General features: G+C 36.6%; 1 protein-coding gene across 1 annotated transcript in view; it reads left to right on the plus strand.

Moving 5' to 3' along the window:
- KCNQ5 (potassium voltage-gated channel subfamily Q member 5) overlaps positions 1-27,778 on the plus strand; it is a 433,357-nt gene that overhangs the window by 236,795 nt on the left and 168,784 nt on the right. The window contains exon 11 of the mRNA XM_053711999.1: positions 1,476-1,564. Coding sequence (XP_053567974.1) covers positions 1,476-1,564 — 89 coding nt within the window. The remainder of the gene's footprint in view (positions 1-1,475; positions 1,565-27,778) is intronic.

A 27,778-nucleotide genomic window follows, 5' to 3' on the forward strand; every position in this document is an offset into this window, starting at 1 on the left:
ACACAGATAAGTGTATTAAATGAAAGGATACAAAAACGAAATCCTTAGTTACAATAATACTTTACTTTTTTTCCCTTAAATTTACTTAACTGCCTACGTTCAGTCACGGCAAATGCAGTTATGAAGGATAGCGTAATATTATTTCCTAAAATATTGCTCTGGTTACATTGTTCCTATAGTATCGTTAATATACTATCCTATTTATTGATTCTTTTCAGACATTAATATTTTAGAAGTCTATGTAAGAAAAGTATAGACCCAACAGCGTAAAATAAAGTATAAAACAAGAAAACAATGTAATGCAATGAAAGAAAAAAATAGTTTTTATATCTTTGTACAAATATATACCCTGTTTTCCTAATAATTATGTCTTCTCCCTTGTTGTTGTTGATTGTATCATGAATTAACGCTAACCTTTTACTTTGAGTTAAACACTATGGGACTGTTTACAATAAGAACTGTTTATTTAGTGTTGTATTACAGTTTGTATATAATAGTAACACTTTTTCTTTATAGACGCAAAAATGTTGTGTTTCCAGATTTCTTGACTTTTTATTAACAAATTGACAAAGGTATTGCTAACACAAAATTATAACAAAAGTAAAGCCTAATTGGTTATTTTTAAACACATTATTTTATGTTGTTAATATTTCTGGTGTTATATTAATGATTTTACCACTATTGTTCTTTTACATCAGTATGTAGTAAATAATTGCAATACACTAATATATATACAACAATGGTTAGTTTTTCTACATTGTTCACGACTTTGCACAAGGATCTCTTTTATTATTTATGATAGAATTTGATGATACTACTTAAGCTTTTTTACGGTATAATTCTATTGCTTTTAACCCTTACATCCAGTTATATCATAACATGCCAATGCGTGATGTGCATAGTGTAATAATAACTTCCATTCAAGTGTACTCATTTACAGTTTTGAAAAATGTAAATCCAATAACTGGTAAACATCCTTTGAATATAATCAATACTAAATATAGTATAAGTTATTGGAATACACTATATTTGAGCTATTAATAAAACTACCTTTAGGCGCATAGTTCAGTATTGGACATCATTCTGCACAAACAAACAGTAAAGTAAACAAGAGATTTTATTTAGTAGATGAAAATACCTTGTTTAAAAGGTGATGTAGAAAAATAATTTATTATTTAATATAAATTTGAAAGAAAAAAAAAGTATTAAACATAACAAAACTTGGGAATAATTATGTTAAATATATTTTGCTTCTTTCCCACAAAAAAACTTTACTCCTGGTAAATGGCAGTAATAAATATAGAATTGTTAATGCTTCAGTTAAGCATTTTCATTTGTCATTAAACATATTAAGAAAACCTAAAAGGCAATGCACGTGGTATGAGAGAAGTATTAATATTCCATAACCAAAGTGGTTCTTCCTTTATTTCATGTTTTGTTGGTTCCCTTGTGCTTTTATTTTCTCCTCGTACCAGGCTACGTGGCGGTTTTATTCTACTGATTCCAGTCGAACATACCTGACAGCCACCTGGCGATATTATGAAAGTATTCTTCCACCTCTCAGGCATGTATCAATGCTATGAATGATGAATAAAGCCATGACTTGTACTGGTTTACTAATCTGCTTTTCAATTTTTGTTTTATCCCTGCTCCCCTCTGCCTTGTTTTTCTTTTTTATCATATATCCTGCACGTAGTGTGTATGGCGTAGTTATGCGGCTGATGAGAAATCGGTTTCCATTGCTACCTGGAAGCCTCATTTGAAGGCCTTGCATACCTGCAGCCCTACAAAGTAGGTACAAAATGGCAGCTGGTGTTGTTCTTGATGTCTGTTCAAGCTCTAGAACATTAGTATTTATGTTGGTTTGTCTCCTTATCATTTCCTATCTCACCAATCCCTTTTCAAAAGACCTGATCTAACAAATTACACTAATTCTCTCCAGGCTCCAAATTAATAAATTAATAAACTGGGCATGACATTGCATTACATTTATCTAACCAAATATATTTCAGGTATTAATAATGGCAGTGTTCCTAGGGGATAAAACTATATGGCTGAAAAATATCATTTTAAATTACTATGGCCTAGATTTGGAGTTTGGCGGTAAAAGGGCTGTTAACGCTCCGCGGGCTTTTTTCTGGCCGCACCATAAATTTAACTCTGGTATCGAGAGTTTAATCAAATGCTGCGTTAGGCTCCAAAAAAGGAGCGTAGAGCATTTTTACTGCAAATGCAACTCTCGATACCAGAGTTGCTTACGGACGCGGCCGGCCTCAAAAACGTGCTCGTGCAAGATTCTCCCATAGGAAACAATGGGGCTGTTTGAGCTGAAAAAAAACCTAACACCTGCAAAAAAGCAGCGTTCAGCTCCTAACGCAGCCCCATTGTTTCCTATGGGGAAACACTTCCTACGTCTGCACCTAACACTCTAACATGTACCCCGAGTCTAAACACCCCTAGCCTTACACTTATTAACCCCTAATCTGCCGCCCCCGCTATCGCTGACCCCTGCATATTTTTTGTAACCCCTAATCTGCCGCTCCGTAAACCGCCGCAACCTACGTTATCCCTATGTACCCCTAATCTGCTGCCCTAACATCGCCAACCCCTATATTATATTTATTAACCCCTAATCTGCCCCCCTCAACGTCGCCGACACCTGCCTACACTTATTAACCCCTAATCTGCCGACCGGACCTGAGCGCTACTATAATAAAGTTATTAACCCCTAATCCACCTCACTAACCCTATCATAAATAGTATTAACCCCTAATCTGCCCTCCCTAACATCGCCGACACCTAACTTCAATTATTAACCCCTAATCTGCCGAGCGGACCTCACCGCTACTATAATAAATGTATTAACCCCTAAAGCTAAGTCTAACCCTAACACTAACACCCCCCTAACTTAAATATAATTTACATCTAACGAAATAAATTAACTCTTATTAAATAAATTATTCCTATTTAAAGCTAAATACTTACCTGTAAAATAAATCCTAATATAGCTACAATATAAATTATAATTACATTGTAGCTATTTTAGGATTAATATTTATTTTACAGGCAACTTTGTAATTATTTTAACCAGGTACAATAGCTATTAAATAGTTAAGAACTATTTAATAGTTACCTAGTTAAAATAATAACAAATTTACCTGTAAAATAAATCCTAACCTAAGATATAATTAAACCTAACACTACCCTATCAATAAATTAATTAAATAAACTACCTACAATTACCTACAATTAACCTAACACTACACTATCAATAAATTAATTAAACACAATTGCTACAAATAAATACAATTAAATAAACTAGCTAAAGTACAAAAAATAAAAAAGAACTAAGTTACAAAAAATAATAAAATATTTACAAACATAAGAAAAATATTACAACAATTTTAAACTAATTACACCTACTCTAAGCCCCCTAATAAAATAACAAAGCCCCCCAAAATAAAAAATTCCCTACCCTATTCTAAATTAAAAAAGTTACAAGCTCTTTTACCTTACCAGCCCTGAACAGGGCCCTTTGCGGGGCATGCCCCAAGAATTTCAGCTCTTTTGCCTGTAAAAAAAAACATACCATACCCCCCCCAACATTACAACCCACCACCCACATACCCCTAATCTAACCCAAACCCCCCTTAAATAAACCTAACACTAAGCCCCTGAAGATCTTCCTACCTTGTCTTCACCATACCAGGTTCACCGATCCGTCCTGGCTCCAACATCTTCATCCAACCCAAGCGGGGGTTGGCGATCCATCATCCGGTGCTGAAGAGGTCCAGAAGAGGCTCCAAAGTCTTCCTCCTATCCGGCAAGAAGAGGACATCCGGACCGGCAAACATCTTCTCCAAGCGGCATCTTCAATCTTCTTCCATCCGGTGCGGAGCGGGTCCATCTTGAAGCAGGCGACGCGGATCCATCCTCTTCTTCCGTTGTCTCCCGACGAATGACGGTTCCTTTAAGGGACGTCATCCAAGATGGCGTCCCTCGAATTCCGAAAAGCCAATAGAATGCGAGCTCAATCTGATTGGCTGATTGGATCAGCCAATCGGATTGAACTTGATTCTGATTGGCTGATTCCATCAGCCAATCAGAAAATTCCTACCTTAATTCCGATTGGCTGATAGAATCCTATCAGCCAATCGTAATTCGAGGGACGCCATCTTGGATGACGTCCCTTAAAGAAACCGTCATTCGTCGGGAGACAACGGAAGAAGAGGATGGATCCGCGTCGCCTGCTTCAAGATGGACCCGCTCCGCACCGGATGGAAGAAGATTGAAGATGCCGCTTGGAGAAGATGTTTGCCGGTCCGGATGTCCTCTTCTTGCCGGATAGGAGGAAGACTTTGGAGCCTCTTCTGGACCTCTTCAGCACCGGATGATGGATCGCCAACCCCCGCTTGGGTTGGATGAAGATGTTGGAGCCAGGACGGATCGGTGAACCTGGTATGGTGAAGACAAGGTAGGAAGATCTTCAGGGGCTTAGTGTTAGGTTTATTTAAGGGAGGTTTGGGTTAGATTAGGGGTATGTGGGTGGTGGGTTGTAATGTTGGGGGGGGGTATTGTATTTATTCTTTTACAGGCAAAAGAGCTGAAATTCTTGGGGCATGCCCCGCAAAGGGCCCTGTTCAGGGCTGGTAAGGTAAAAGAGCTTGTAACTTTTTTAATTTAGAATAGGGTAGGGAATTTTTTATTTTGGGGGGCTTTGTTATTTTATTAGGGGGCTTAGAGTAGGTGTAATTAGTTTAAAATTGTTGTAATATTTTTCTTATGTTTGTAAATATTTTATTATTTTTTGTAACTTAGTTCTTTTTTATTTTTTTGTACTTTAGCTAGTTTATTTAATTGTATTTATTTGTAGCAATTGTGTTTAATTAATTTATTGATAGTGTAGTGTTAGGTTAATTGTAGGTAATTGTAGGTAGTTTATTTAATTAATTTATTGATAGGGTAGTGTTAGGTTTAATTATATCTTAGGTTAGGATTTATTTTACAGGTAAATTTGTTATTATTTTAACTAGGTAACTATTAAATAGTTCTTAACTATTTAATAGCTATTGTACCTGGTTAAAATAATTACAAAGTTGCCTGTAAAATAAATATTAATCCTAAAATAGCTACAATGTAATTATAATTTATATTGTAGCTATATTAGGATTTATTTTACAGGTAAGTATTTAGCTTTAAATAGGAATAAGTTATTTAATAAGAGTTAATTTATTTTGTTAGATAACAATTATATTTAACTTAGGGGGGTGTTAGTATTAGGGTTAGACTTAGCTTTAGGGGTTAATACATTTATTACAGTAGCGGTGAGGTCCGCTCGGCAGATTAGGGGTTAATAATTGAAGGTAGGTGTCGGCGATGTTAGGGAGGGCAGATTAGGGGTTAATACTATTTATGATAGGGTTAGTGAGGCGGGTTAGGGGTTAATAACTTTATTATAGTAGCGCTCAGGTCCGCTCGGCAGATTAGGGGTTAATAAGTGTAGGCAGGTGTCGGCGACGTTGAGGGGGGCAGATTAGGGGTTAATAAATATAATATAGGGGTCGGCGGTGTTAGGGGTAGCAGATTAGGGGTACATAGGGATAACGTAGGTGGCGGCGCTTTGCGGTCGGAAGATTAGGGGTTAATTATTTTAAGTAGCTGGCGGCGACGTTGTGGGGGGCAGGTTAGGGGTTAATAAATGTAATACAGGGGTCGGCGGGGTTAGGGGCAGCAGATTAGGGGTACATAAGTATAACGTAGGTGGCGGTCGGCAGATTAGGGGTTAAAAATTTAAATCGAGTGGCGGCGATGTGGGGGGAGCTCGGTTTAGGGGTACATAGGTAGTTTATGGGTGTTAGTGTACTTTAGGGTACAGTAGTTAAGAGCTTTATGAACCGGCGTTAGCCAGAAAGCTCTTAACTCCTGCTATTTTCAGGCGGCTGGAATTTTGTCGTTAGAGCTCTAACGCTCACTTCAGAAACGACTCTAAATACCGGCGTTAGAAAGATCCCATTGAAAAGATAGGATACGCAATTGACGTAAGGGGATCTGCGGTATGGAAAAGTCGCGGCTGAAAAGTGAGCGTTAGACCCCTTTAATCACTGACTCCAAATACCAGCGGGCGGCCAAAACCAGCGTTAGGAGCCTCTAACGCTGGTTTTGACGGCTACCGCCGAACTCCAAATCTAGGCCTATGGCAATTAGGAGAATTGTAAATTATTATTTTATGTAAAAAAAACTAAATAGGCTTTTCCATCAATTTAAATTAACATACATTAAATAATAATATTTAAGTCATTTAGAAAAGCATAATATTAAAATGAATGTTTTAATTAATTGATTTTCATTATAGCCAGTTTACAGGTGTTTAAGCTATAAGAATGAATAATATTGAATTAAAAGTAACTACCCTTTCTTTACTTGTATAACAGTATTTTGGATTGGCATGTAAAAATTAACATGAATTATATAAAACTAACTACATTATATTAAAAATAGTTTTCTTTAAATCAATAATTCCATACAAGTTTGATTAAGCTCTTGTCAGTCTCTAAATTATCTATTTAAGAGACATTAAACACTATGGGCCAGCTTACGAGTGGAGCGCTAACATTTATGCCCAAGTGAAAAGGGGTTTATTGCAGGTGTTTGCAAGCATTGAAAGTAAGCGCAATCACATTAACGCAAATTGAAGTTAATGCTTGTTGGAATAGCGCATCCTCAGAGCTCTGGTTAACTGTTTCGTAAAACAAAAAGTGTCACAAAACACATCAAAAATACATTACAAAGTACAGTTACACTCATAATAACACCATCTAATAAAATTATTTTAAAAAAATATTGCAGAAAAAAGTTATTAGGGCTCAAAGATATGCGGTCTCAAGTGTTAGAAAAAAAAGGCAGGCAAAAGGCTTTAACATAGCGATACATACATATACATGTCTAAAGTTGTATATGTTTATATATATATATATATGTGTGTGTGTGTGTTTATATGTGTGTACAGATGTTTTCATGTAATTATATGTGTATATATGTATTACAAACATATATACACATATAAACACATAATTAAATATGTTCGCACATTCTATGAATTTTTAAATAGATATTCACACACACACACACACACACATATATATATATATAAATTGTGGAATTAAGCACTCGCTGGTCTTCAGACATCAGTAACAAAAAGGCTTTATTTTGTGATGTTTCGGGACCAAATACTGTCCCTTCCTCTGACAAACAACATGTGAAAAGACAAAACTTTTAAAGGCCTATAGTGCCCTTTTAAAGTCTGTCCGTGTGCAAAAAATGATCCAATGAAAGAGGTATAGCTGTGAAAACATGTGTTATCATAATCAACAGAGAATATAAATTCAAAAAACGTGTGTTGCCACTAACCGTGGTCAAATACAATATGTGAAATACAGTGCGGTAGTGTCTATCCCCCACCCTGTAATCCGTTCAGTTAGAAACAAAGTGGGCACAGCATGTGCACCAACATACACGAATCTCTTCCTTGGCTGGTGGGAGCGTAAATATGTTTTCACTGACTCGCTAACTGACGATACGAACCAGTAGATTATATTTTATTCCTATGGGAGGGAACTAGAGATGAATTGGAAAGATTTCTTAGCAAATTGAATGATAACTCTCTTAACATCAAGCTGACTTATAATATGAGTCAATCCAGGATAGAATTTCTAGACTTACTGATACTCAAAGATGAAGATGGCAAAATCCACACTGACCTATTCAGAAAACCGACAGCTACCAATAGTCTATTGTATAAAACAAGTGGACATGCTCCTGGTACCACCAAATCTTTACCAGTTGGAGAATTTCTCCGGATTAGAAGAAATTGCAGTGACTTAACGCTATTTAAATCAAAAGCGAAAGAATTGGAGAAAAGGCTATTGGACAGAGGATACAGTAAGCATGAAATAAAAAAAAACAGATCCAGAGCTCTCAATACAGATCGGAACAATTTACTCCAAAAGAACACCCGCAAGGACAGAGATACACAGGCAAGATTGATACTAACATATAACCCCTCCGTACATCTAATCACTGAAATTATAAACAAACACTGGTCCATCCTTCAATTGTACCAGGATTTAAAACCAAATATTGGCGATTCAGTTAAAATAGGCTACAGAAGAACTAAAAACATCAAAAACCGAGTATCTGCCAGTCACTTTTAGGTACATAAAATGGAAACAGCCATCGTTCCTGTGTCATTCCCTTGCGGAACATGCTCTACGTGTAAGCATTTCAAATAAACAAACATAATTCAAGATAGATTCGGGAAAATACACCGAATGCAGCACTACATCAGCTGCACTACCCAAAGCATAATATATGCGCTTTTTTGTCCTTGCAATAAAATCTAAGTAGGCATGACGAGCCGTAAATTACATACGCGAGTGCAAGAACATATACGCAATATTAAGAATGCAAGCAAAGATCTGGAAGATGGCAAAACAATAACTTCTGTGGCATTTCCCTTTCTGCAATACCATCAAGCCAAACCTCAAGGACTGAAATGTCAAGGAATCGAAAAGATATCGCTAGGCATTCGTGGAGGCAATTTAGAGCAAACTCTACTAAGATCCGAATGCAGGTGGATCTACTTACTGGACTGTGTTCACCCTAAGGGTTTAAATGAACAAAACAATTATTATTGCTTTTTATAGCAGGATTCTAAGATTAATTCATCCCTATATTGTTGATTTAAAGGTCAAGAGTCGATTATCAGCTCCTTATCCTACTCCCCTATATGGGATACACTCCCTTGAGCTTTGTGTGTGTTTTTCTTTTTTCAGTTTCACATTAATTGATAAAAAAAATTCACCAGCGTTTAGCACTCCCCAAAACCAGAACCCCCATTTTCCTTGTGTCACAATTTATTTACATCACTGAATCAATTGCATTACATGCATCCAATGATATTATTTTTATTCATTCATTATCACCTCATCACTTTATACACTAATGACAATTAACATTATATGGTACCACCCAGCCTAATACAATTTGATACCTGGGTGTGGGATATTTGTTCTGTGCACTTATTTTCACTTATTTATCGAACCAGTAGGGGTTTGATAATTACCCAACCTATGATGTCCGGTATCAATAGATAAGGAACTGTGATCTTGACAATACCTTTTACCCCTTCAGCAACCATTATATTACATATAGGGATACTTAGAACTAGATAATCAGTGGATGTCTGATGATACTCCTACTATAAATATTGAGCTGATGGCCCTGCTCAAAATCCGGGGAGGAATATCTAATTTTGAATTTTTTTAGTATATTCATTTATCCCATATTCTAATTTTATGAATAAAATATTAATCGATCTAAGATAGACACCGGCCGGAAATTCCATTGAGCAATAGGATTCACATACATTTAAACTAGAGTCACATTCATTTTTTAGATTAAAACATACCGTAGTCTCTTAAGGGAATTTATCATATGAGAATAATCCATCTATTATTGCTCTCCCAGAGATATAAATAATATGTAACCAGGACATATCTATGTCAAAAACTATATAATGACATACCTAATATCACTACGACTGGGCCAATTGATATTACCAATATGTCCCTGATATTAACTACTGATTCTTTACATTCAAACATGACTGCCGTTTATCCGAAATCGCTAATACAGATAGTATATACAACGCGAGGGGTTGTCATGGAAACCCCGGAGAGTGTCACTCAAACGCGATTGTGATTGGTCAGCCACGCCCCCTATCTGGACCAATAGACAGCGCTTGATTCCGACCTACCACTAACGAGAAATCCGCGTGATGTTATTTCTCTTTGGCCAATAAAAGTTTTGATTTCAGCCGGCCGCCCCACCTTTGAAAAAGCCTCCAGCAAAACAAGTTAGGGGGAGCGGGGACTTAGCGTCTCACTCCGGTTGTGCTAAACAGTGTTGTTTTTTTAAATTGCAGTAACGGTTGTTGGGCTACTTTACTTAGTTTAATCTAATGGTCCTTTAGAAGAAAATAATGCATTATTAAGTTTGATGGTGGATGGCTATATATCAAGATGGCCGCAATATCTTTCCCATCTTGATATGGTTACCGGATTAGCACCTTTAATTCAGTAATTTATACAGCACAGAGTTTATTAGTATTTTATATCTGCTCCATAGAAAAGTAGTACTCGATTTAATACTAGCAACAACATATTCCAGCAATATAGATATCGTATTGTACTAAATATAAGGTGACTAGTATTCACCATTACAATAATTTATTTGGCAGAGGGACAATGCAGGAATACTATACCTAGAGTAACTATACAGTTCTCCTAAGTAATATTGTGGATGGCGTTTCATCTAGACTGCCATAAAATCATTCACTGCTATATAGCAATCATTTCAGAATTCCAACCGCATAGAACGAACTTTACTTAGAATTATATTCTAATATTGAAAAACTATAAAGGAAGCAGTGTCAGCACTCAATATACAGCTACATGGGATTAACATTTTGTAGCGAGTGATAGATAACAACAGATTATCACTTTAACAGTTTAATTTACAGAGTGATAACACTGACAAACTTTTCTCTAAGTTATACAGGTGAAACATTGGCAATCTCTATACCATAATTATGGTGTATATATTCTAGTATTACAATTAAATAAAGGAACCCATATAAACTAACTGATTATGTACTTATGGTTGTTAATATAGATAGCATTATACCAAGATAAGTCATATAATATTGTACTACAGTATAACAATTATCCTAGAATCTCTGCTACATAAATCAGTTCTGCCTTAGAGTAATATCCTAAAAATGATTTCTATAACGCAAAAACCGTGTTGAAACTTGTGTCAACATTTAATATACAGCTATATGGATATTAGGACACCCTAGTCAATAATAGGAAATAACTATTCATCGGTTCAATACTAAATTTAATTAATTGATAACATTGACTAACTTTACCTGATGTGATATAGGTGAAACTATTGACAATCTCTATACCACATTTGTGGTGTATATATTCCAGTATTATAATAAATAAAGGAACCCTTATAAGTCAACTGACGGTGTACTAACGGTCAATACTGTGACAAAACAAACACTCTATCAATACACATGTGAAGCATACTTATCTCCCTTTCAGGTACCTTATCCATGGAATATAGAGTCCAATGTCAAAACCAATAAAGATACCTATATAAGTCACTAATTATTCTAGGGTCCATACTATGGATGGTGATATATTAAGATCATCTATATAATCTTTTGCTGCAGAACAACTATTACTTTAAAATCCCAGCTGCAAAAACTGATTCGACTTAGAGTAATATTTTAATTATCAGTACACATGAACCAGTGATATATTATTCTGGCATTTCATATCCCCTTATATTGCTTGTACCATATAGGAGAGGTGAACACTGCAGTCATTTTTCTGATTATACTGTTTAATATTGTCACATTACATAGGAGACTATACAATCTCCGAGTAATTATTCAGTTTGTTCTAGTGATAATACCTCGATCGGTGCTCCAATTTATTAGGGGCAGTTACTATACCTGTGCTGTTTGCCCACACATCCTTTAAACCGTGACTGTGTTTTTAATATTTAGGGTTTTGTTTGTGTTATTTTGTTTTTAAATTTATAGCAATAAAGGTTAAGTTTCATATATTGGAATCAGACATTTACATCATTTCTAATTTGTTCTGGCTAGTACCGTCAACTATAATTCAGCGCCAATGGTTGTTGAGTGCTATATATGTATGTACACTCCTTTTCAGTCTTGGACTGAAACCTTTTCCTACGTATTAGCTCTGCCAGGTGTACAGCACCCGCCCCATTGGATACTCATTTGAATACTTTTAGCCTCTGTGATAGGCGTAATAACATTCAAACTTAAAAGGGCAACAACCTGAGTAGTGCCATCGTTTGTTCTTTTTGTCTTGCCCAAAGAAAAAGTAAAAAGCCATATCGATCTCGAGGTCATATACAATAAAGCACTATGAGCAACTAAAACGCCCACTATGGAAATCAAACCAATTACCTTCAACTGGGCGTAAATGGAGAGCAGCATTAAAGGGACATGAAACCCCCAAAAATTATTTCATGATTTAGAAAGAGCTTGCAATTTTAAACAGCTTTCTAATTTACTTCTATTATCTAATTTGCTTCATTTGCTTTATATCCTTTGCTGAAAAGCATATCTAGATAGGCTCAGTTGCTGCTGATTGGTGGCTGCACATAAATGTCTTGTGTGATTGGCTCACCCATGTTAATTGCTATTTCTTCAACATAGGATAGCTAATGAATTAAGCAAATTATGTAATAGAAGTATATTGGAAAGTTGTTTAAGATTGTTTTCTCTACCTGAATCATAAAAGAAAAATGTTGGGTTTAGTGTCCCTTTAACCACTCAACTCAAGCAATCGGAACCTCATAACAAAATACCCCTTTAGATAAACAGGAGGTTTCCTTTCTGATAGCAGACCAACCAGACAAATGTAAAACTGACTCTCTGGGCGTGCTAGCCCATGATCATCATGGAGGAGGCGTGTCCTAACACGAAATGTAAGCAGTGATAAGTATGCCGAAAAAATATACTGCAACTCGGGCAAGCAACAAAAAAGGGGGGAACCAGGCACAGCACTCTAACAACACTGCAGCACAGTACAAAGAGGGGTCGGAGGGGATAAAATATAAATGTCAAACACTCGAAAAACTTGCATATACAAAGGGCCAGAAACCTTCCTCACACTCTAAGGTGCATATATGGGGCTGCCAAACAAAGAGAAAAACAATATAGGAGTGAACAACCTCATCCATTCTGAACAAACGATACAAATAAACTTATCAGTGCCACTTATCAATAGTGAAAAAGGGGGTATAAAAACCAGAAGTCAAACAGACTATCAAGACTCCATATTGTACACAGGGTGTGCAACAGTATTTGTATAGTGTTCAAAATGCAAGTGTCACAAAAATAATGAGATATAAAACAATACGCAAAAAAATAATAACAATAGATTAGTCCCAAGTCTCATAAATGGTCTCATAGATAAATCTTAAGTGTCAACCCCGCGAGAGTGAACACTGCATATGGCCGGTGTAGGAACACATAAAAATAAAGTAAAGAAAGAATAAAAATCAAACAAAACACCTCTACCCACCTGGGGATCATGTAAGTCTTAACTGATCGGACACACAATGTGGACAGCACAAAACCAGCCCTCTGTAGTGAAAATAAGAACAAACAAATTAATTAAAAACAATAAGATATACACATTTAAAAACAAAATACAACAGGCTTAATGTAAGTGTGTCCATAAGTTACTATGGGATCTAAGAATGGAGGCCAAAAAGAGGGGGGCTTCTTTGCCCTTACTAGAAATTGAATAAAGGGCCATTATATCGACATTCTACTATTTAAGTACACATGATGGAAGAAAAATATAATGGTCATGGTTATGGATATAGAATCATGAACTCTCAATCATGATTGCTTATATCCAACCACATAATTGGAATACTCAAGGGACACCCCCATCGTCAAAAAGCTTGTCTGAGGGTCATGGAATCTCATGTCAAATGTAAATGCTCTTTTGCCTTGGGGAGTACTACAGGTAACACTGCCAGCCGGTGTGTACATTCAGTCCTCTAGGTGAAAAAGTCCCAAGTTCGTATTTACACCTAGACCCTTTCTGTAGGAAGATCTTGACTCTGTTTCCACCCCTTCTTGGACTAGGTATGTGGTCAATGATTCTGAACCTCAAGTCTTTTACAGTGTGTCCTGCCTCGAGGAAGTGACGGGACACGGGTTGATCAGATTTTCCTTTTGTGATGGCTGTACGGATGCTTGAACGATGATTGGCAATCCTCGTTGTGGCATCATTGGTCATTTTGCCTGTATAAAATTTCTCACATGGGCAGTTCAATAGATAGATTATGTATTGGGTAGTGCATGTGAGAATTTTTTTTTATCTCATACTTCTTCTTCAGGTCAGGGTGTTAGAATTGTGTACCTATAAGCATTCCATTGCAGGTAACGCAACTAGTGCACCTGAAACACCCGTTCTTCTTCAGCCAGGGTTGTTGAGACGTATCAGGCATAATGTCAGTCTGCATTAATGAGTCTCTCAGATTTCAACTCTTTGATGATGGGGGCATCCCTTGAGTATTCCAATTATGTGGTTGGATATAAGCAATCATGATTGAGAGTTCATGATTCTATTTCCATAACCATGACCCTTATATTTTTCTTCCATGTCTACTTAAATAGTAGAATGTCAATATAATGGCCCTTTATTCAATTTCTAGTAATGGCAAAGAAGCCCCCCTCTTTTTGGCCTCCATTCTTAGATCCCATAGTAACCTGTACACACTTGCATTAAGCCTGTTGTATTGTGTTTTTAAATGTGTATATCTTATTGTTTTTAATTAAATTAGTTTGTTCTTATTTTTGTTTTGTTTTTTTAAATATTTTGTATTAAGGTACTTAAGACAGGCATACAGCAAGTATATAAATACAAAATAGATTGCCATGCAACACAAAAGGTATCATATACATTCCAACTTAATGCAAGGACAGTATAGCTAATTTTTAGGAATAGGTTACAAAAAAGATGGCGGTATTAATACAAAGTACCTGTTCATAGAGAAACCTTCTAAAATTGCTCTAGAAGACAACTCTTGGACCTTAAAGTATGTGAACATGGATAAATATATGAAAGGTTATAATGGAGTGAGGAGACCACTCTTGGTTATGGTACCTCAGGTTTTATATATAATATAGGATATTACACATATCCAGTGTAGAAAAGATTATGGTTTAAACAAATATATATATAGCTTGTTTTGGAACTAGGATAGCAGACATATATAGGAAGCTGATATAGAGGGGAGAGGGAAGTTACTATGCTAGTGGACACTGAGAAATAAATTTCAGCTATATGATAAAATGATCTGCTGTATCACAGGGGGTCTCTGAGAAATAGAGTGACCTGATACTGGACTTGAGGTGTGTGAAACTAAAAAATATTACTGCATATGTCGATATTACATGGCACTAGGGCAACCAACTGTTGTAGATCAACTGCCATGTGTTCTCATCCTTTTCTGAAGCCTCACAGTATGGTTAGTTAGAAAGCCAAATGACACATGCTGGACATATTTCACCCAATTATAACAGCTTATAAATTTACTATGACCCCCTGCATCGGCCGCAAGCAGTGGGGCAGCCATTCAGCACAATAACAAGAGGGGGAAGAGATCTATTGCTAAGGTTGGAATACATCTTTGTTTTTATTTTCACTATGTAGGGCTGGTTTTGTGCCGTCCACATTCTGTGTCCGATCAGTTAAGACATTGTGATGATACATTATCACCAGGTGGGTAAAGGTGTTTTGTTTGATTTTTATTATTTTTTACTTTATTTGTATGTGTTTCTACACCCGCCCTTTTTTGATGTTCACTCTCGCAGGGTTGACACTTAAGATTTATCTATGAGACCATTTATGAGACTTGGGACTAATCTATTTTTATTATTTTTTGTGTATTGTTTCATCTCATTATTTTTGTAACACTTGCATTTTGAACACTATACAAATACTGTTGCACACCATGTGTACAATATTGAGTCTTGATAGTCTATTTTACTTCTGGTTTTTATACCCCCTTTTTTTCACTATTGCAAGTTTTTCGAGTGTTTGACACTTAAATTTTAGCCCCTCTGACCCCTCTTTGTACTGTTCTGCAGTGTCGTTAGAGTGTTGTGGCTGGTTCCCCCCTTTTTTTGTTGCTTGCCTGAGTTGCAGTGTATTTTTCCGGCATACTGATCACTGTTTACATTTGGTGTTAGGACACGCCTTCTCCATGATGATAATCAAGGGCTAGCACGCCCACAGAGTCTTGTCAATTTTACATTTGTCTGGTTGGTCTGCTTTCAGGAAGGCAATCTCCTGTTTATCCAATGGGGTATTTTGTTATGAGGGCCCGATTGCCTGATTTTAGTGGTTAATGCCGCTCTCCGTTCACGCCCAGTTGAAGGTAGTTGGTTTGATTTCCTTAGTGGGTGTTTTAGTTGCTCATAGCGCTTTATTGTATATGACCCCGAGATCGATATGGCTTTTTACTTTTTCTGTTTACAGCGAATATAACTTTTTCTGTTTACAGCGAATATAGCTTTGTCTCTAACTGATCGGATTACAGGGTGGGAGATAAACACTACCGCACTGTATTTCACATATTGCATTTGACCACGGTTAGTGGCAACACATGAATTATTTTTTTTTTATTTATATTCTCTGTTGATTATGATAACACATTGTCACAGCTATGCCTCTTTCATTGGAGCATTTTTTGCACACGGACAGCCTTGATTGGTTGTGATTGGGGGAGGGCACTACAAGACAAAGTTTTGTCTTTTCACATGTTGTTTGTCACAAAATAAAGCCTTTTTGTCACTGATGTCTGAAGACCAGCGAGTGCTTAATTTCACAATTCTTATTCAATTATATATACCATTGGGTTTGCGCGCGAGTAGGGTGATAGGGTTTTTTCCACTTTTTTTGCTCTTTCAACTTCTATGGGGGAATACATTAACGCATGTGTGATATTCGAACTTCAGCTTTTTGCGCACATCAGAGTAGTGTGCAAAAAAAAAAATTTTTGTTTCAACTTGTAATACGAGTTAGCAATATCCCATTGAATAAGCCTTTAAAGGGACAGTCAACACCAGAATTTTTGTTTTTTAAAGAGAAAGATAATCCCTTTATTACCCATTCCTTAGTTTTGCATAACCAACAGTGTTATATAAATATACTTACATTTTAAGCTAACGCAAAGCTGGGGGTATTGGTGCACATCCATTTTTAAATGCTGCAAAAATTACCTGCAAAAATCTTGCGTTCATTCATTATACCGTGCTTCTGCAACTTTATGCCAGCTCTTAACTGGCAGATTAAAATCACCCTTGACATGTTCGCTCGGGTTGATTGACAGCCCCTACTCACACACCATTGGGCTAGCAGGAGCAGTGGGACGGCATTGTACAAGTAGCCATTTGTGTAATAATGAATGTGGGCAGCATATTCCTGCCTGCTTTCTGCGATCCCGGACAGACAAGTTTGCTGAAGCGAACCCTGTCTGTCTGGGCTTTGTGAAATTGGCCCCTTTGCTTTCATGGGCTGAATTATTCCTGCTTCTCTATTAAAATAGAATGAGACTCCCTGAATTTATATAAAACTCCAATCCACTAACATGAGCACAAATGAGCTCGGGTGGGATGCTTTAACCAATTATTATTATTATTGTATTTTTTTTACAAATCCACAATGTTTGCTTTAGCAAACCTTACAAAATGGAGTTTAGGTACATCTTTATGAGATATTTCTGAGATGTAATTGTATATATATATATGTACAAAGTAAAATCAGTGGCAAGTATATCATATCTCATAGGATTAAAAGTGAACATTGCAAGGAACCTTAGAGTTAAAAAATGCATCTTGTCATCACCGACCTCACTGACACGATTACATAGGCCAGGGATATATCATTTAAGATAGTATTTAATATATCACATTCTAGTTATGTTCATTTTGAAAATTTATGTTGAATACAAAAGCTGTGCATTATTTAAACAAATAAGTCAGCAAAAAAAGACTTCAGAATATGTTCTTTCCAGATCATATTTTGTATATCTGAAGAGTGAAGAACACTCAATTATTATTTTTTTTATATACAAATGTCATTGCTGTACAAATATCATCAGCCCAAAATACTATTATACTAGTAATCATGGGATTCGTTTGATAAATTTTGGAAGGGAAATTTGCAACTCAGACAATGTTCTTTTTTTGGTTTCATTCAAATATATTTGCATAATAATCTGTATTTTCAGCAAAAGTTTAAATGTTATGCTCATTAGCATACGTACAGTTAAGGCAAAAATTCACTCTAATTAGATTTTTTTAGAAAAACGTTATGAAAAAAAGCCTGCATAATGCAAAGTTTTTTTTTAAAGTATATTTTCGTTCCAATAAGTTTAGTAAAGATTCTGCATTTAGCTATACCTAACCTACTTTGTATTAAGATGTTTAATTTAAATTGTATATTTAGCTAAGGAGATATATTGTAGCATTTCAGTTATACCCATTTTAAAAAAAACAGAAATGGTGTTGTGTGTGTGTGTATATATATATATATATATATATATATATATATATATATATATATATATAATTGCTACAACCAAATACGGAAATAAATCCAATAATCATGTATTTGTATCCCAGATACATTCTGCATTCCATACTCAACCAATATAACCTTTGATTGGGGAATGAAAATGTGCCATAGCAGGGAGAGAATCTGAAACATGCAAAGTAGACCATCTTTAAAGGACCATTACATTGCATAATAAAAATAATGCAAAATAAAAAGACAATCTTATAACATTACGTTGAATTTAAAATGCTTTCTGACAAATTTCTTCCAATTTCTCTGTCCATGCATCTTGCAACAGCCACCAGTGAATCATGTATACATTGTGAACTCTTGCACAGTAGAATCTTGTGCTCAAGAAAGTGTGTACATAAAAGGACAACATTTGATAATAGAAGTGAATTTGTGTTTTAAATTGCATGCTCTATCTGCATAATTACCAACTGTCCTATTTTTCCCAGGATAGTCAAGTTTTTTTGGCTTCCTGTCCTTGCCTTTTAAGCTTGTCCCTTGTTCAATTAAGTCTCTATATAGTTTATAAACATTGTGTGCAGTTCAGTACTCCCACCACAGAGGGCGCTGTCAGGTAACGAAAAGCCATGATATGTTATATTAATGCCAGGGAGGGTAGGAGACAAGGGGCGATGAAGACAGGCAGCTCAATAGTGTTGCACAGTTTATAACGTGCAATTTCCCTCGTATATATTGAGACTTTGCTTAGCAGGGCCTTAACACATGCTGGGACTGGAATTCACAGAACATACAAAAAATCCAGATTTAATGGGACATTTCTGTCTTTTAACCCACTGCCTACAATCACTGCAGCAACAAAGATAAAAACATGAATAGTTACCTTATAAAATGCCACCTACTTGTGAAAATTTCAATAGTGTCTTCCCAAAAGTAAAATATAAAAATAAGTACTCAACATATTTGCATATATTGTTCTCAGCAGTCCTAAGACAGCATTTGTCAGGTTAAACTATTGCACTATTATTTGCATATAGCCATGTGTTTAATGTCTGCAAAGTGAATAAAGTCAATTCTAGAGCAGTTATGCACTGCTGGCTGGGAGCAAGCTAAACACATCGGGTGAGCCAATGACAAAAGACAAATGTGTGTAGCTTTCAATCAACAGCTAGCTCCCAGTAGTGCATTGCTGCTGCTGAGTATTGGTAAATATACTTTTTTTAAATAACATGCTCTGCCTGAATCAAAAGTTTTATTTAATCATCCCTGTCCCTTTAAAGGGACAGTCAAGTAAAAAAAAAACTTTCATGAATTAAATAGGGCATGTAATTTTAAACAACTTTCCAATTTATTTTTATTACCAATTTTGCTTTGTTCTCTTGGTATTCTTAGTTGAAAGCTAAATCTAGGAGGTACTGTATATATGCTAATTTCTTAGACCTTGAAGGCCACCTCTAATCTGAAAGCATTTTGACAGTTTTTTACCACTAGAGGGCGTTAGTTCATGTGTTTCATATAGATAACATTGAGCTGAGGCACGTGACGCTCCTAAGAGCAAGCACTGATTGGCTAAAAATGCAAGTCTGTCAAAAGAACTGAAATAAGGGGGCAGTTTGTAGAGCCATAGATACAAGGTAATCACAGAGGTAAAAAGTATATTATTATAACTGTGTTGGTTATGCAAAATTGGGGAATGGGTAATAAAGGGATTATCTACCTTTTTAAACAACAAAAATGCTGGTGTTTACTGTCCCTTTAAGTAATCAGTATGGCTATATTATACTACTAAAATTTCATGTGCCTGTTTTTGGAGTTGATCTGAGTGGGTGGAGCTATACAAACCGTAAATGGGTGTGGCTTTTGCTGCAAAGTGTTCCTGGAAAAAAAAATTAAAATGTTGGCAACTATGTATCTGAATCATAAAAGTTTAATTTTAACTTTAGTGTCCCTTTAATTATGCTCATAAACAGGACTGGAAGTGAATAAGTAAAGTGTATGCATTTGTAGGTTTGTGTTTATTTGCTTAGAAATGCATCTTCTTGAATGATAGTTGAGTTCTGTTTTTTTGTCAAAATGACAGATTTTACACATATTTTTAGTGCTATATTATTATATTATATTAGTTAAGGAACCAACTCGAAAGGAAGCTATATTAGATGTAATACAGTGATACAGTTTCAGATGTGTCTGTAGCTGAGAACTTAGGATTCAGTGATCATCAATCTGTTTGGTTTAGTGCTTATGTGCAGACACTGTCCACTCAGACTAAAACAAAAGTTTTAGACTTTAGGGAGAATACCTAAACAACTATTTAAAAGGGCAACCTCTTATTAAAGGGGTTCAAGAATAGTGGGAATTTTTGAAGGGTGCCATTTTAGATGCAACCGCACACTGTATTAGACATGGTTGTAAAAGTAAAAGAAATAGGAAACCAATATTGTTTTCCAAAGAAGTATCACATGCTATAAAGACAAAAAAAAGATAGCTTGTAAAAATTAGAGACACACACAGACAGATAATGATATCCAAATAATGTGACTCCAACAAAAAAAAGACTACACAGTTAATTAGGAAGGTTAAAGCTCATGCAGAAGAGAAGATAGCACCTTCAGTAAAACATGGGGACAAAACCTTCTTTAAATATATCAGTGAAAGAAGAAAAACTAAGGTTGGAATAGTAAAATTGAAAACAGTTGATGGTAGAATAGTAAAAGGAGATAAGCAAATTGTAGACTGTCTCAATGATTACTTCTGTTCTGTTTTCACAAAAGAATGTGAAGATATAATGTCTACATTAAAGGGACAGTCTAGTATAAAATAAACTGTCATGATTCAGATAGGGCATGTAATTTTAAACAACTTTCCAATTCACTTGTATCACCAATTTTGCTTTGTTCTCTTTGTATTCCTTGTTGAAACCTAAACCTAGGAAGCTCATATGCTAATTTCTTAGACCTTGAAGGCCACCTGTTATCTGAATGCATTTTGACAGTTTTTCACCACTAGAGGGTGTTAGTTCATGTGTGTCATATAGATAACATTATGCTCACGCACGTATAGTTACCTTGGAGTCAGCACTGATTTCCTAAAAAGCTTTATACAGAGGATGAGGTTTTATTGGCATTATCAAAATTAAATGTAAAAAAGTCAGCGGGTCCTGATAATATTCATCTAAGAGTTTTAAAGGCACTTTCAGTGCTAACGGCCACAGTGACTGATCTGTTTAATAAGTCACTATTGACAGTTGTTGTTCCAGATGATTGGAGAATAGCGAATGTAGTACATCTAAATAAAAAGGACAGTATAGAAGAATCTGGTAAATACAGGTCAGTTAGTTTAACTTGTGTAGTAGGGAAATTAATGGAAAGTCTCTTAAAAGAAAGAATTATGACTTACATAAAGACAAACAATTTAGAGGACCAAAATCAGCATGGTTTTACTTCAAGGAGTTAATGTCAGACTAATCTAATTGACTTATTTGATTATGTAACAAAAGTATTAGACCAGGGTGGAGCAGTTGACGTAGCATATCTAGATTCTGGCAAAGCATTTGACACAACAAACTAATTCACAAATCTCCTTGGTCTAGATTCAAAAATTATGAACTGGGTAGAATGCTGGCTTAAGGATAGAAAACAGAGTGTCTTAGTGAATTGAGTGCATTCAGCAGAGTGGGCTGTTACTAGTGGTGTTCCTCAGGGGTAAGTTTTGGGGCCTGTTTTAACATATTTATCAGGTATATCAGCAAAGGGGTACAGGGGAAATGTTCCAGAGGGTAGAGAAAATGAGAAGTAATATACAACAATTGGCGGATTAAACAAATGACTGGGAACTAAAGTTTAACACTGCAAAGTGTCAAATTATGCTTTTAGGGAAGAAAAATCCAAACATTAATTACAGACTTAATGATACTGTTACAAATGAGGAACAGGACATGGGAATTATTAATTCAGATGATTTAAAATGTAGTACACAATGTAGCATTGCAGTGAGTAAGGTCAGTAGAATGCTTGGATGTATTGGTAGAGGTATTTGCAGCAGAAATAGTAAGGTTCTTACGCCACCTTACAGATCATTAGTTAGGCCTCATTTTGACTATTGTGTGCAGTTCTGGAGGCCATTACTTCAGAAGGAAATAAACAAACTGGAATCTGTGCAAAGGAGGGCTACCAAAATGGTACGTAATCTAAAAAATAAAACGTTCCAGGAGAGGCTCAGTGACCTAAATATATATAGCTTAGAGGTGAAAAGGGAAAGAGGTGATATGATAGCAATGTTTAAGTATATTAAAGGGCTTAGTAAAGCTGAGGCTGTAAGTATTTACATAAAATGAAAAATTCAAGAACAAGAGGTCATGATCTCAAGCTGAAGGGTAGTATATTCAAGAGTAAATTGCGAAAGCACTTCTTTACAGAAAGAGTGATTGATTCATGGAATAAACTTCCACGAGAGGTGGTAATGACAAACACTGTGAGGTACTTTAAGAATGCCTGGGATAAGCATAAGGCTAGCCAATGAACTAGATATGTTTATACTTTTAGGAAATATTGGGCAGACTTGCTGGTCCTACGGCTCTTGGAGTCAAAATCTATTTTTCTATGTTTATATTCTGAACATCTATTTAGAAATTGTCGCAAAAAAACTAGAAAGTGTTCTTGAAGATTCCAGATGATTATTTTTTCCCTTTTACCCGTTAACATTTTCCATTTTAGTTTTAATGTAGCTTTTAAAACAAGACATTTCCTCCTGTGTTAATTATGACAGATCTGTAGGTATCTGTGATCATTTTTGGATTATATTATATGTATTTACTACATTCTTGGTACCACATAAGTCACTCGAATTTAGGTTAGGGAGAAGAGAATTTCTTTCCAATGGCATGGAGAGTCCACAAATCCATTCAATTACTAGTGGGAATTTAACTCCTGGCCACCAGATGGAGGCAAAGAACACCCCACCAAAGCCTTAAGTATCCTCTCATTACCCACAATGCCCTGTCATTCTTAGCCTGTGTAACATTGTAGGTGATGTGTGAAGAAGGTATCTGAAGAAATCAAGTTGTTAATTCTTTAATGGGTAAGCAAGGATTGGGGTTATGCTGTGTCAATGTAATTCTCTTTAGTAAGAGTAATGGTGGCTTTTAGCAGTTGGAAGACGGCGAGGTGGTCTTTGCTTACCTTCCAACATTTTTGCTACCCCTATAAAGAAAACCAGGGTTGGTTACTCTGTTTTTTTCTTTATCTACAGGTCTATGTCAGTGAGGATTCTGTTACACCTGTTTGATGTACCTGCCCTACAGCGGATCCACAGGTAAGTGTTTTTACTTCCTAGGTGAGAAAAAAAAAAATACTTAGAGAACAAGGTGGATCCTTATGGTACTGAATATCCATTTTAAAGGTTGGGGATTTATTGGGTAGCAGTGCAGGGCACTGTTCTGTCATGGGAAGGCTTTTTTGTTTTAGGCTATGGGGATTTTTTTTCACAAATGTTACCTTTTATTTTGTTTGGGTAATATCTCTTTAAGAAATTTTGTTGGACTGCACCTTACTTTTGAATTTGTGATCATGTGACTGCTCAGTTACTTCCTGAGTGCTGAACTGTTTGTTTGTACTGGCTGTTTGGAAGCCAGGATTTTCAAGAAATCGGAGTGGTTTTTCTGCCATAGGATTGTTTTTCCTGCCTGTCGCTTTTCTCTGATGATTGCAGCTTTCTAGGATTTGCAGTTTGAACAGGATTGTTTTATCTGCTAGTCTGGATTGAATTCCTGGTTACAGGTTGGATGAGTCTCTCCAGCGTGGCTAGGGTGTAGAGTTGCAGGTTTCAATAATTATTTATCAATGCTTAGAATTGTATTCTAATTTTGTACATTGAAATTAGAGTATAATCGAAATAAAGGGCTATTTTATTTACTATGGAAGCTGATCCCAAGCTTTCTCTGTCATTTGATAAATATCTTTATTGTGCTAATGCTATGGTTATTCCTCCTGTGCATTTTTGTTCCCCTTGCCTTAATAAAGTTTTTATTATCTAAGGATAAGGATGCCTTATCTGAGCCTTCTTTTTCTCAAGATAATGCTGTTCAGGAGTTGTCTCAGCTTTCTGCTAACATGTCCCAGTCTTTGACATATTCACATGCAGTGGCCTGCGGTTCCTTTCAGTCAGTCTCTGAGAGTGTTTGTTTGCCTAAAGATTTTCTGCGCAGTTGACTTCTGCAGTTTCTGCAGCCCTAAGTGCTTTACCTAGTTCTGGTAAAGGTTAGATGAAATCTAAGAACATTTCTATGGGTTCTGATTCTGCCAAGATTGATTTGGTTAGTCTTTCTCAGTTATCTAGAAAGAATCATTCCTCTGCAGCTTCTGAGGGTGAGATCTCTGATTCTGAATCTGCAGTTCCTAGTACAATAGATTCTGAGGAGGTTAGTTTTAAATTTAAAGTGGAGCATATCCGTTTACTTTTGAAGGAGATTTTAGCTACTTTGGATAACTCTGAAACTGTTGCAGAGGCCCCTAAAAGGGCTAATAAACTGAATAGAGTTTTTTATGTCAAACCTATATCTGTGGAGGTTTTTCCACTTCAAGATCGCATGTCTGGCATTATATCTCAGGAATGGGAGAAGCCGGTGTTCCTTTAAACCCGTCTCCAATGTTTAAAAAGATTTTTCCTGTGGCTGATTCAGTGCGAGATCTGTGGCGCACTGTTCCTAAAGAAGAGGGCACTATATCTACCTGTTGCTGGTGCAGCCTCTTATTGGTGTGACTCTTTGTCTGATCTAGTTTCAGAAGAGACTACTATAGAGAAGATCCAGGATAGGATCAAGGCTCTAAAGCTGGCTAATACTTTTACCTGTGATGCCAGTATGCAAGTTGTTAGGCTGGGAGATAGGATTTCTAGTTTTGCGATACTAGCGCGCAGAGCCCTTTGGTTAAAATTTTGGTCTGCGGATGTGACTTCTAAATCAAAGCTTCTGTCTCTACCTTTTAAGGGTAAGACTTTATTTGGCCCTGGTCTGGCAGAGATTTTTTCCATGGTTACTGGTGGGAACAGAGTTTTTTTTACCTCAGGATAAGAAGAATAGACCCAAGGGTCCTCAGACTTCTAATTTTTGTTCCTTTCATAACTTCAAGGGACAGAGATCTTCCTCGTCTTCTAAATCTGACCAGACCTGGAACAAGGGTAAGCAATCCAGAAAGTCTTCCACTGAGGCTAAGTCAGCATGAAGGGGCCACTCCAGATCCAGTTTTGGATCAGGTAGGGGGCAGGCTTTCCTTTTTTTCAGCAGGCTTGGATTCGTGATGTTCCAGATCCTTGGGCAGTGGCTTAAACTGCATTAGGGATTTGTCCTCTCTGGGAGTGATTATCCTAGTTCCTCTAGCAAAACAGGGTCAGGGATTTTGTTCAAATCTTTTTGTAGTTGCCAAAAAGGAGGGAACTTTTCGATCCATTATAGACTTAAAGTCTCTCAACAAGCTTTCTCAAGTTCCCGTCTTTCAAAATAGAGGCTATTCGTTCTATTTTCCCTCTGGTTCAGGAGGGTCAATTTATAACCACTATAGACCTAAAGGATGCGTATCTTCATGTGCCTATCCACAGGGGACATTTCAAGTTCCTGAGGTTTGCTTTTTTGGATTGATATTTCTAATTTGAAAACACAGAAAAAAGGGTGCGTTAAAACAAGCAGCTATATGTGAGCTCAAAGGTTAATCTTGGAATCATAAGATTAACCTTTATACATAGATATTAAGTCAATTAAATGAGCAAATATAAAAATCAATGAGCAAATATAAAATTCTACAGCAATTTATTAATAACAACAATGAACAATAAACCACCGTTGATATATATAAAATAATATATATGGCCTTAAAAATGGAGCATGAAAATCGAGCATAAAATAACAAGTTAAAAAGTCCCAAAAAGGTTAAAAACAATAGCACCAAATGTCCCAAATGAATTCTAGAACAATTACATTTTATGAATGATGGTTCATACGATATCCTATATTTAATTCCCAAAGAGTATTATTAGTTAGTCTCAGACAAGATTCGTTTTGGGAAGCAATGTAGATAAAGGTAGGTGCAGGGGATGGGTAAAGAGTCCGCTGTTTACTACAACTTAGATAGATACAACATAATATGATACTATGTTTTTATGGTCAGTTACTCCCTCTTCCCCGGAATACGAAATCCTCACTTACTGATTTCTCCACTCTTGAAGATTAGTGGTTTTACTGCCCTTAGATAAGGCATCCAGTATACAACCTCTCAGGACACTGCCGTTCTCTGTTCCGGGTCACATGTTTTGATTCCGGTCTGCTGTTTTGATTCACCAGTTAGAAGAACGGATTACCGGATGATCCGTATATGAAAAGTATCCAAAGCATCAAAGTAAATATATCCAATAATGTTGCTTTCAACTAGTCAGAAAAGTCTAGCTTCTGGAGGCCTGTTGTTCTCTTCAGTCCTCTTCAGTCCTCTGTTCGTCCATCAGTAGCTGTATGCATGGAAGTAATTGGTCTCATGGTGGCATCCATGAATATTATTCAGTTTGCCCGCTTCCATCTAAGACCTCTACAGTTATGTATGCTCAATCAATGGAACAGAGTCCACTCGGATCTCTCTCAGAGGATAGTTTGACTCTCAGACAAGAATGTCTCTGTCTTGGTGGATCTCCCAGGACCTTTTGTCTCAGGGCACTTGTTTCCTGACACCTTCTTGAGAGATTGTGACCAAGGATGCCAGCCTGTTAGGCTGGGGAGCAGTTTGGGGGTTCCTAAGAGCTCAGGGACTTTTGGACTCAGGAGGAGTCTGCCCTTTCTATAAATATCTTAGAATTGAGAGCAATTATCTAAGCTCCATCAGTATGGCCTCAACTGAGTTTTAGTACAGTTTATCCGATTTCAATTAGACAACATCTCTTTGGTGGCGTATATCAACCACCAAGGAGGAACTCGGAGCATGTTTGCTATGAAGGAGGTGACTCGCATTCTTCAGTGGGCAGAGTCTCACAATTGTCATCTCTCTGCCATTCATAACCCCGGGTGAACAACTGGGAAGCGGATTATCTAAGCAGGCAGACCTTTCATCCAGGAGAATGGGCTCTTCATTCGGAAGTGGGGAGTACCAGAGCTGGATCTGATGGCATCTTGTCTAAACCTCAAGCTTCCAAGATATGGAGCAAGATCAGGAGATCCTCAAGCAGCTCTGGTAGATCCCCTGACAGTGCCATGGGATTTCAGTCTAAGTTATCTGTTTCCAGTTGCCCTCCTACCTTGGGTGATAGCTCCTACCAAACAGGAGCAGGTTTCTGTGATTCTACTAGCTCCAGCGTGGCCTCGCAAGAAGTTGGTTTGCGGACCTAGTGAGGTTGTCGTCATTCCTCACGTGGAAATTGCCTCTGAAGAAGGATCTTCTACTTCAGGGTTCCTTCCTCCATACGAACTTAGTCTCTCTGAAGCTGACTGCTTGGAGTTTGAACGCTTAGTCTTGTCCAGACAAGGTTTTTCTGTGAAGGTTATTGAGACTATGTTTCAGGCTCTTAAGCCTGTTTCTCGCAAGATTTAT

Source organism: Bombina bombina, chromosome 4 (assembly GCF_027579735.1).
Source record: "Bombina bombina isolate aBomBom1 chromosome 4, aBomBom1.pri, whole genome shotgun sequence".
Lineage (NCBI taxonomy): Eukaryota > Metazoa > Chordata > Amphibia > Anura > Bombinatoridae > Bombina > Bombina bombina.